This window comes from Tupaia chinensis, unplaced genomic scaffold (genome assembly GCF_000334495.1).
Source record: "Tupaia chinensis unplaced genomic scaffold, TupChi_1.0 Scaffold000119_1, whole genome shotgun sequence".
In the NCBI taxonomy this organism is placed as follows: Eukaryota; Metazoa; Chordata; class Mammalia; order Scandentia; family Tupaiidae; genus Tupaia; species Tupaia belangeri.
The window spans coordinates 3,090,359-3,102,919 of NW_006159585.1; the positions used below are offsets into that span (position 1 = coordinate 3,090,359).

Below are 12,561 nucleotides of genomic sequence, written 5' to 3' on the forward strand. Positions count from 1 at the left end.
TATATATATATCCAATAGAAATTTCAAAGTATTTTTTTAAAAGTGTATCTGTTTATTTTCTAATGATATCCATAGCCCAAACTAGTCAATATTAAATCAGCCTCAAGCATTTCTACATACCTACTTTTTAAATTTGTTATATCTGATAATTTACACTCCTTAAGAAACCCTGAACTGACATTTTTTGTTCTTTATGTACCAAACAAATGTACCAGTCTTTACCTTTATTTTCACACCATATTTCTTCTCATAGTTTTAATTTACTAACTGCAAGGTTTTGTTTGACCACCTTGCCCAGGTCTCACAATGAATACTGTTCCTTAAATCACTGTCACTTTCAAAAACCAACTTTCCTCTTGGCACTCAAAGCTCACAAATGCAACGTCAGACCACAGACAAGGAAAAGAAGTCAGGCAACTCCTAATCAAAGAAACAAACACAACAACTAGCATTTATCATCCTGAGTGTGTGTCTATCTCTGTGTGTTTAACTGAGTATTTACAACACTTCTTTCTTTATGTGAATATTTTTGAAAATCAGGAGCATATTTTTCTTATACCATGGCTATTGAATAAATACCGACAATATTGTTTTTTTTTTAAAGACTTACATTAAGAACAAATACCACCCAGCATGAAATCAATGGAAAAAATATTCTCTTAAAGTTCTGTATATCATCACTGTCTTTGCATTCTCTGACTCATCAGCATTCTTTGAACAGTCCTTACACTTTTCATCTTCCTGCCAGACACTCCAGGTCTGACTGCTGCAGTTAGACCCTACCCATATCAGCAACATCATTTTTTTTTTTCGTTCTATAGAGGTCCCTCCTTCCCCAGCATTTAATGTCAAAACTTACCGCTTTTACCAACTCCCCCTGCTCCCAGCATTACCACCTTGTACTCTCTCGACCCGCCTGATGCGCTGCTCTGGGAGCAGCTGGCTTCATTTTCTACCTCCATCTTCCCTGAGGGACTGGAGGAGAAAAAAAGAAGGAAAAAGTCACCGGTGTCAGGTGCTTGCTCCGATATTAAACAACTCTAAAACTGTGTCAAAGGAAAGGTTTAGTACGAGGTAAGAACCATCAGCATCGGGCTGGCTGCTGGTCCTCTGCTCGAGCAGGTCTCATAGCAACCACTTCAATTGCTTCCAATAAAAATCTGGCTTTTACATCCCCCCTCCTTCTGATCCTTCACTCTTTCACGGCTCCCACGATTTCGCTCTCTCCCTCTCTCTGCTTATTTTCTTTCCTCTTCTGATTCTTTCTCCACTTCCCTTTCTCATTCTGTCTCCCTTCTCATTCCTGCCCACTCCCAGCATAGTGGCAGCTGCTTGAGGCACGCACATCTATGACTACCTTCTGGGCTGGGCTGCTAGCATGGACTCAAGCCGAGGCTCAGAGGAAGATGCTGTCTCCCAGGCTGACTTCTGTAGCTATAGCTTTAAAGACACTGTTTGTTTGTTTGGTTTTTGTTTTGCTTTGTTTTGTTCTTTTCTCAGAGACAATTAAAAAAAGATTTCTGCTGCTTATATCTTTGCTTTTTATCAACATCTCCCTGCACAGTTCTTATTCTGGGAAAACGAATTCTGCCAATTTAAAAAATAGAAAGAAATAAAAGAAAAAAAAGAAGCAAAATAGTAACTCAGGGCTCTAAAAGGGGGCCTTTAATGTTATTGAGATAAAACCTGCCTAACAGATATCGTTTCAGTTCGCTTGTCACTGCTGTAACATAAAAAAGTAATTTAATTAGGTCACTGTCATGTTTGGGTATGGATTGTGCTTGTTTACATTAAGTTATTAGAAATAACCTAAAGCACAAGGACCCCGTCAAGCATGTAAGAGATCGTTGAAAAATGTTTTTGCTGACAATTATGGTAGCATAAAAGATCCCAGAAGTCTATTTTTCAAATGCCCCAACTCCTTCTCCTTATTTAAATTTTTCTAAAGCTTTGGAATCTTTGCTTTTCTCTGGAGAGAAAAGAACTGTAGAGATGTTAGGATGTCTTTAATAGTTTGTAATTGTTATAATCAGATCCTGTCTTTCATTGAAGATGATCATGTTCTGTATTTTTAATGTCTATTTTCTGTAAAGCTTGGATTATGATTAAATATAGTCGAGGGTTGGGTGCACATAGGCTTGCTTTTCTATCTAAAATGTAAGCTCCTTTAGGAAAGAAACTATATGTAATCCATTCCTCATGACTCTAGAGCATGTAAACAAGTGCTGGGCAGAGTCGGCACTCAGGAGAGTCTTGCTGGTCATCAGAGAGGCTGTAGATTGTCACCACAACCAGGCTGTGGAATACAGGCTGTGGAGCCAGAATGCTTGTGTTCAAATTTGGGCTCAGTCACTTAAAAATTCCATGACCTTGGGTAAATTACCTCACATTCCTGTGCCTTATTTTCTTTATCTATAAAATGGTTTATTAAAACTCTATTACCCATTGAGTTAATAACTTACAGTGCTTAACACAGTGTCTGCAAGGTAGTAAGGACCACATAGATATATGATATGATGATGGTTTTGTTAATATTTTTACTCAATGTAGCTGTCAATTCACTATTTATCAAGACTCTCCAGACAAGAGAAGATCACCTTTTATGTGTTTATTGGCTATCTGCCTGACTTCTTTCTTAAAGTATCTGTTTATAAGTCTTATGTCTATTTTTTAAATTTTAAAATTTTTTTTATTTCAAGTTATTTTATACATTCAATCACATTATTTAGTTTGCAAAGTGAATATTCCAACATGTGTTCATTTCTCCCCATTCCAGTTGTAATACTATAAAGTTATCTGCAACAGATAATACCCATTTCTTGGGGACCAGCAGTTAGCGTAATGGCTATGTCGCTGGACTCCCACGTAGTCGACCGTGGTTCGCGTCCGGACCCGGTGGCTTAAAACTCACTCCAGGCGCGTGTGTGTGTGCATGCCCAAGATCCCGAGAGGAGAATGGAGGAGAAGGGATTGTGGCGTGACCATCCCTCCTGGGGGGTGATTTCTCGCTTTCTGTCTCTATGTCTCTCTCTGTCTGTCTGGCAAGCGCACGTGCCCTATAGCAAAAACCTCTCAAAAACTAAACAAAACATAAACAAACAAACAAAAAACCAGATAATACCCATTTCTTTGTCCAATTAATGCTATGCCTCTCTATCTTCCTCAAACTCTACACCTTCACCTCCCTCTTCCTACTCTATGTCTGGTATTTACAGCCATTTACTGTGTTTCTACGTAAGTCTTATATCTATATTTCTACCAAGGTGTTTATTTCAATATTATTGAGTTTTAAGAATTATTTATATGTGTATTACATATGTAAGTTTTATCATTTAAATGTGCTGATACTATTTATCCAAAGTGCATGGCTTTTCTTTACTTTCTTTTTTTTTTAGGAGAGATTTTTGTTGTATGGCATGTGCATTCACCAGAGAGATAGAGAGACAGAGAGACAGAAAGTGAGCAATCACCCCTCAAGGGGGATGGCCACAACACAATCCCTTCTCCTCCATTCTCCTCTCAGGATTTTGGGCATGCACGCAAATGCCCAGAGTGAGGTTGTTTTTGTTTGTTTGTTTGTTTGTTTTAAGAATTATTTTATTTAGTTTTATTTATTTATTTCCTTATTTTAATTTGACCAGAGAGGGAGAGAGAGAAAGAAAGAGAAACTGAGACTCAAAGCACAGTTGGCCGTTTGGGAATCAAATGCCCTTAACCACCACATCACCTGCCGGCCCCACAGTATGAGATTTTTAAGCTGCCAGGTCCAAAACTTGACCTGCAGCCAACTACATGGGAGCCTAGCGAAGTAACCATTATGCCATTCACTGGTTCCATTATATGGCTTTTCTTAACAATCTTTGAAGAGCAAGAATTTTAAATGTTGATGGAGTCCACCTTGTAATATTTTTGTTTTATGAATTATCTATCAAGCTTTATTTTATTTTTAAAAATTTATTTCTGAGAGACAGAGATAAACAGAGACAGAAAAAGAGATAGACAAGCATCTTCAATAAGATTTCATGCCACAATCCTCTCCCAACCTTTCCTACTAACTAGGATCATGCGCAGGTTGACCCAGGAACAAAACTCTGATCTACTTTATGGCTTTCAACATTGAAGAGTGTTTTGCTACCATTGTGTCACCATGGCTAGAACATCCATCAGACTTGAAATAAACCACTTGTCCAGTGAATCTACTCCCAATTCTCTTTTTCATCTGCTTTACCCTTTCATTGCGATCCTGTTATGGTCATGATCTCTTTATCGCCTTTCTGTAGGCTACTTCCAAGTTTGTAACTCGAGGCCTATTTTCGCCCTGAAGTGCAAAAGTGAATCTAGCTGTATTCTGCATGTTTGCATCAAAACCTTCCTTGTATCTTAACCTCAGTACATGCAAAATAAATAGCCCTCACCTTCCAAATTCACAAAGTTAACACTGTTCCATTGTAGGGAGTATCGCCACCTCCAAGTCCTAGCTTTAGTGCCTCTTCTAATAATTTGACTCCATGACTGAAATTGTTCTAAAACTTATTTTCCTTGACTGCAAGCTCCTTGCCATTCATCCCATACATTGGGGTTAGAAAAAGTCACCTAAACTGTCAACCTGACTGATCCTTTATTTTATTAATTATCTATCAGGTTTTATTTTCTTTTTAAAAGTTTTCTTTATGAGAGACAGAGACATTTGTGGGACACAGATATAGTTTATTATCTGTTGATGAAGATGTGTATAGCATTCTCAACTGGGCTGGACTGAGGTGCGTATCAGGCCGGGTGAAATCTCTTTACAATCTAAATGATGTATAGTGATTGAATCTGAAAATAATAATTAATTAAAAAAAGAAAACAAAAGAAAACAAAAGAAAAAAGTTTCTCTCATGAGAGACAGATAACCGGAGACAGAAAGAGAGAATGTCTCATTTCAAATGCCTGAAATGTACAATCCAACAGCTTAAAATGACACATACGGACAGAAAGCATTTATTCCCATCACATCTTCTAAAGTAGCATTCACACTGCCTATAATACAGGCAGGCAAACTGGGCTCCTTGTCTTTCCTCCAACAAAACTATCACTTTGTAATCAGATCTAATTACCAACTGTAGCTATAACTATCCTATAGTCGTTTAATTAAAATTTTATTCTTCAATAAAATTACATGTGTACACAACAACATTTAGCTTCAAGGTCTTTTTAGTTTTTGTTTCTAGTTTTGCTAGTAAAATTCCTTCAACCTTGAACAAATCACATGCCTGTCTAGCTATCGGTCCCACCATCTGTTACTCTGTTTTCCATGTCAACTGTTCTGATTTGGTGGTAAAGCACAGGAATTGTCATGCCCGCTGTGTCCTTGGTCCTATTTATTATTTGGCATACTTATTCTAATGTTAAGAGAAAGAACTACATGGAACTGTCTCTTCAGTGGGAACTGTGAATGAAAATGTAGTTAGCAAATTGTTTTTTTTCTTTATTATTGATATATCTGTACATATTCTTCACATAGAAGTTTATAGAATTTTTCCATATTGATAGGAAGAAAAAATACTTATAGTGTTGGTAGACTTTCCTGACTATGAAGCTGTCTACTTCTTCCTTGAAATTCCAAAGCATTACACTCTAGTTCATTTCCTTGAAATGTTAAGGGTCACAAAACCTCCTGATTGGCAAGGATTACATTTTAAAGAATTCTAGGACCAGCAGTTAACATAATGACTATGTCGCTGAACTCCCATGTAGTTGACCACGGTTGAGTCCCAGACCCAGCAGCTTAAACTCCTGCCAGGTGCGTATGCGTGTCTGCCCAAGATCCCGAGAGGAGAGTGGAGGAGAAAGGATTGCAGCATGGCCATCCCCCTCACCCTGGGGGGTGATTTCTTGCTTTCTGTCTCTATGTCTCTCTCTGTCTTTCCAGCAAGCGCATGTGCCCTATAGCAAAAACCTCTCCAAAAAAAAGAAAAAAAGTTTTTTAAAGAATTCTTATGGTACTGTTTTCAGTTTCGTTAGTGACTTTCAAGAGTCCATATGTCTTAAGCCTTGACCAATGCATCCAACAGTCTGTACTGTGTGTGTATGTGTGTGTGTGTGTGTGTGTGTGTGTGTGTGTAAGAGGGAAGGTAAGAATGAAAAACTATCTCACAGGTGATTGACATGGAACCTTCTGGAAACTCAAATCATTACAGACAGATTCCTTTGCACTACAAAAAAATATTAAATGATTCAATCTTCATTTACTTCCTCTAACTTACCCTGGCAGTTGTCGACCTTATGGATAGTACATTATTTCCTTTGCATGTTCCTCTCCATCAAATAAAGATCCAGGTGTTTGCTGTTCATTTGAAGCCACTGGACTGCCTGAGTAGCAAGTCCACTCCACCGCACCTCCACACTGCTGCTGCTCACCTCTCCTATCCTTCACAGAGGACAAAAGCATAACTAATATAACAAGCAATTGCCTCAAAAGGAATGTGTTAGCTCTCTTTTTATGGGTGTCTTTTTAAACTCCATAAGTAATTACTAGTCCATCCAGTCACATTGATAGATCTTTAGGAAAGAAGTTTTGAGCATGTCTGCAAAGCCTTTCTTCTCTTTATTAGAGCACTTACTATATTTATTACAATAATTTATTTACATTTTGGTGCTCCTAAAAAGTTGTGACCTCTACTATGTCCATCCTTCTCTCTCTAGGGTTCAACATTACTAAAGGTCAAAATTTTAACAACTTGAGTTTTAAGGATTTAATTGACTTCTACTAATAGATCATGAGCCAGGCAGCATCCAGTCAAACAGAAACTCCACCAGGCATGGCAGTCAGCTTTTGCAGGCAGCTTGAGTGGGAACTAGGAACAACACAGTGTAAAAAGTGAATTGGTAAACGTGCAGTTACTTCAGGGTGCTTCCTGAAAGCAGAGGAGACTTCGTCATAATGGTTTAGGTGGCTGAGCCCCTTTGGATTGTTTGCTATGAATTTCTTGGGGTTTTTTGGACAGGTGGGCTATTTGGGACTTTGCCATCATCTCTCTCCAATTTCCTGCTTGGAGGCATGATTTTAGTTTGGAGACATGGAAAATTATCAGGACTGACTCCCACTTGGGACTGTTCAGCTGGGTTGTAGTACAGGACTTCCGTCCAAATCAAAGAACTCCCACAAATATTATTGAACAGAGGCTAGTATGTGCTGAGTGACTATGACATTTTTGTCTAATGAAGAAATATCATGGCAAGTGGGTGACTGCATGTTGCCAGTTTTAATGAAATAAGCCATTCAAAGTATATTGCTTACATTTTCATTTGTACCATATTGAAAAGACAAATTTTGACAAGAAATGAGAGTTAGCAACCTAGTTGATAATCTCCGCGTAAATTGATGTTTGGCACATATATTTTCACCAAGAAGTATAAGACCATTGTAAACCAGAAGACAGAGGTCAAAAAATAAACTGAAATGTTCAAAACCAAAGGATAAAGAAGAAAAGCTAATTCTGTGAATAAGTAAAAGAGTTTAATCTGCAAAGCACAGACTTGTACCTCACACAAACTTACTCAGAGGTACATACAATAAATCTCAAAGGTGTGAATACATCTGGTTGTGGGACTTTGTTCTAAAGACTTAATTAAGGTTGACTACATGGGGGTAAGGAGTGATCTTACAAGTGATCTAAACAACCTGCATTTGTTCATCTATTCATTCAACATGGATTTATTCATTGCACATGAATTAATTTGCTCACTCTCATATTCATTGATTTCACAATTATGTTAGGCTTTTTAGAAAACTAAAGGAAAACACACACAGTTCATGAGTTCAGAGTTATTATACCATGCTGAGGGAAAAAGGCACTTGCATGCCAGGTTCTGCAATAAGTCAGAATGAAGCAAATGATTAACTAGATGAATGAGCAGAAGATGAGAGATTGGTGGAAGAAGGAGAGACTGTGACTACAGATAGATAGAGAGAGGTGTTCAGGAGGAGGCATACCTTGAGCTAAGATTTAAACTAGCAATTAAACAGAGGAGATTACAAAAACAACCAACCAACCAAACAAACAAACAAAACAGTGGTACTCAAAGTTTAGAGAATTGATGTATTTGGTGAACTGAAAGGTAATGACATGTGGTTAATGCGTTAGAATACAGGCAGACGATCCAAAAATGGGAACACAAATGAATTACAGAGAGTTGTAAATATAGTATATAGAGTTGGATTTATTTTTTGTGATGTTTTTGGTTTTATTTTTTACCACTTTCTGTAAATAAATCACAATTCAGACTTTGAGGTTGAACTTTAGCAAGTTAATGATTAAAAGAAAATTAAGAACTAACTCAACTCTATTTTTCTTCCATTAGCATTTTTAGCTTTCTCAGTTCCCGTAATTTGGAACTCAGCTGAATTTTCATAATACTTCATATTGTTAGAGTCACTCTTTTGACACCTAACATTTTACAATTTACTCAACCATAAACCATGTGAGAGGGGAGTCCCTGCTTCGTTTTTTTTCCTCATATTTCTGGCCCTAGGGTTTAATATGTTATAAATAATCAGTAAAGAGGTAAAATTTCTTTGATCAATGATATTACATAGTAAAATCTAGTATAGTCACTAATTATATATATATATATATATAATTAAGAGGTAGATTTTTGCTATAAGGCATGTGCTCTAACCAGAGAGACAGAAAGCTAGACATAACTCCCTAGGGAGGATGGCCAGACTACAATCCCTTCTCCTCTGTTCTCCTTTTGGGATTTTGGGCACATGCACACATGTGCCTGTTGTGAGTTTTAACCTGCTAGTCTAGGACTCAAAGTGCGGTTGACTATATGAGAGTGCAACAATATAACCATTATGCCATAAGATGGTCCTGATTAATACTTTTTTAAATTTGTTAGTGGTTGTTTTCACTCTCCAGAAACAGAGATACAGACTGCCATAGATAGAGAAAGAGACAGAGACAGGGAGGAAATACTCCTGGTGGGGTATGGTCACACCACAATCTCTTCTCCTCCATCCTGTCAGGATTTAGGGTACATATGCTTACATGTATGGCATATGTTTCAAGTACTGGGGAGATTTGATCTGTGATTGGCCATGAGGGATTCAGCTTCCTTAACCATTAGACAATTGGACTAGCATGATTACAGTTAGTGAAATCTTTTCTACATAATGAGTTAAAAACTGACTTTCACCATGTAGAGAAAAATATTAGGCTAATAATATTTAAAAATATAAACATGGGACCACCACATGGCATAATGGTTATGTCATGGGACTCCCACGTAGTAGACCACAGTTCAAGTCCCGGATCCAGTGGTTTATAACTCACATTGGCATGTGTGTACACGTGCCCAAGATCCTAAGAGGAGAATGTAGGAGAAGGGATTTTGGCATAGCCATCCCCACCGAGGGGGTGATTTATCACTTTCTGTATCTCTATCCTATAGCAAAAATCTCTCTCTAAGGATCAGCAGTTAGCATAATGGCTATGTCTCTGGACTCCCACGTAGTCAACTGTGGTTCATGTCCGGGACCCAGTGGCTTAAAATTCATGCCGGGCGCGTGTGCATGCATGCCCAAGATCCTGAGAGGAGAACGGAGGAGAAGGGATTGCGGCGTGGCCATCCCCCCTGGAGGGTGATTTCTCGCTTTCTGTCTGTCTGTCTCTCTCTGTCTGGTGAGCACACATGCCCTATAGCAAAAAGAAACCTCTCAAAAAAAAAAAAAAACTCTCTCTAGAAACAAGCAAACAAACAAATACATAAACATGATAATAAGGTCAACATTTATGTGAACTGTCTGAAAATGGAATTTTACGGTCATAAATTTCAGAGAAATACACAAATTCTCCATCAAAATTTCATTGATCAGAGATTTCAATCTTTCACTTCCATATGTTTGTGGTATAATTATTGTTAGTGTATACAATGATGACTCTGAGGTGTGTAATGTAAGATCCTGTACTATCATGTCCCAGAAATATTTAATATACTCAGTATAATTTTGCTACAATCTGTTATAGTTTTATCTAATAACAGATGCTCTTAATTACCATTTTTTATTTTTGAATATTTAGAAGATATTGTGTGTAAACTCCAGATAAATAATAAGCTTCTATAACTAACTCAACACACAAAATCACATTATATCAAATGGGATAGGTAATAAAGCTTTTTAGTATTGTGCTTGTGTTTAGATATTCTGATTCAAATGCCACTACGTGACCTTACTATTAGCATCAAAATAATAGTTTTCAGTCCAGCAGGTACCATGGTAGTTAAGGTGTTGGACTCCCACATGACTGACCATAGTTCAAGTTCCAGACCTGGCAGCTTGAAAATCACTCCAGGTGTATATGCATGCGTGTCCAAAATCTCAGGAGGAGACTGTGAAAGATGGGATTATGGCCTGGCCATAGTCTCTGGGACTTGATTTCTCACTTTCCCTCTCACTGTCTCTCTCTCTCTCTCTGTTTTTCTCAGGCAAACACATGCACCCTATGTCAAAAACCTAAAATAAATAAATAGAATAATAGTTTTCTTACTTCAAAATTTAGATAATATATTTCTACCAAAGGTAGTTGTGAGTCTCTACTTCTGTTTTCCCTTAGAAATAAGAAATTAAGATTGGAGGGCACGTTAGAACAGTCTTTCTTCTGGGGATTACATCATAGAAATGATATCAAACAACAATTGATTATTGATTATTTGAATACTAAATATTAGAAAGTTTACTACTTTATAAAAGAACACATTACAAGCATCTAAGATAATAGAAAAACACATCTTGTAGTAAAAGTAGCTTTATTATGAACCTGATCTCTCTTAGCAACATAATAAGTGTGAAAATGGACAAAAAATTTGCACATCTCAGAGTTTTAGTTTCCTCATCTGTTAGTTAGAAACCTAATATATTTGGGTTTTGTGAGATTCAAATGAGATGATATAAATTCGGTACCTGGGAATGCTCAATAATGGTAGACAACAATGTCACATACAAAGGTCACACACTTGTCAAGCATCTTTCAAGAGAGAGATAAATAGGTCAGGGAAGAGTTTGAGACTTAGTGATACAGATTATGAACTAGGAAATCTTCAGTCTTTTAGTAGTAAGTAAAATCACAAGACTAGATTCTCTGGAGAACTTGCTAGAAAGAGGAAAGAACAAATAATGACTATGAATAAACTATAATTGACCAAGATAATATTTATTGAGTTCTCTGTGTATAAAACTTTGTTAATAATATTTTTATGATTTTTTTTTATTGAATCTACATCATAACCTTTTGAGAGCTATGTCTGAATTTTTAGGAGGATAAGGAAGAAACAGAGACTTAGGAAAACCCTGGGGAATATAATCTAGGCAAAGATACCCTTAAAGAAGGAAGTACTGATCAATGCTATGAAATGCTCTGACTGGTCATGTAAGAATAAAAGGAACAGTATGTCATCCTACTTGGGAAGTAAGAGTTCATTAATGGGCACAGAACAATCTTGGCAGAAAAGTGAGAATGGAAATCAGAGAGCAAAGAAGAAATGAGTAGGTGCTAGGGAGTGAAACACAGACAAATACAGTTTTGATTTCTATGTTTATAGTGACAGAAAGGAGTGTGATAAGATCGCATATTGTCCTTAGTGAGAATATGATTTAAAATAATTATGAAAATCAATGGGGAGATCAGAAGATTGTGTAATGGTTATTTTGTTGGACTCCCATGTAGTAGACTGTGGTTTGAGTCCCAGACCTGGCAGCTTAAAACTTAACACCAAGCACAAGTGCACGCGTGCCCAAATTCCCAGAGGAGACTGGAGGAGAAAAGATTGTGGCATGGCCATCCACCCCCTTCCCGAGGGGGTAATTTCTTGCTTTCTGTCTCTCTGTTTCTGTCTGTCTTTCTAGTAAGCACACATGCCCTATAGCAAAAATCTCTTTCAAAGAGAAAAAAGAAAAATCAATGGGAAATAATCTTTAGGATATAGTAGGTGCACTATTTATATGAAACAATGTTATTCTAATTACATTCATATTTCAAAATATCTTTTCAAATATCCTATCAATAAGGAGCAGGAAACAGCAAAATTTGATCATAATTTCTATCATTAATATTTAATAATAATTTATATGTTTAAAAATACATATATTTCTTGGCTATTTCTATAAGTTTTAAACTATATTTTTTCCACAAGTCTGTGATAGAGCTTTAACCTTTGTGTGTTAGCTTTATTGCTTGGTTTTGCTTTCAGCCAAAAACTTTCTCTTTTTATAACATATTGTAAACTTTCCCTCACGTAGCTCTCAGACAATCATTCTTGTCCTATTATCTTTTGTGACTGTAAATAATTTGCTTTGTTTATTTTGTTACCTTGATGATATTTATAGATCATGTCATAGAGGGCCTACCTAGAAGACCTCTCTTTTGTAGACTATATAAATTTATCCCTTATGTCTGAACTCATTTGTCTTGTCCTTTAATCCTGGGATATATTTTGTTGACCTTCTGGGTTTTTTTGTTTTGTTTCTTTTTGGTTTTATGTTTTTTTCTCTCAACTCACCTCTAAAGCTTGTCA

General features: G+C 36.9%; 1 protein-coding gene across 1 annotated transcript in view; it reads right to left on the bottom strand.

The window, feature by feature from the left end:
• Positions 1-1,217, bottom strand: part of RIT2 (Ras like without CAAX 2) — a 408,000-nt gene extending 406,783 nt beyond the window's left edge. The window contains exon 1 of the mRNA XM_014586229.1: positions 860-1,217. Coding sequence (XP_014441715.1) covers positions 860-962 — 103 coding nt within the window. The 5' untranslated portion in view covers positions 963-1,217. The remainder of the gene's footprint in view (positions 1-859) is intronic.
• Positions 1,218-12,561: the final 11,344 nt, after the last annotated feature.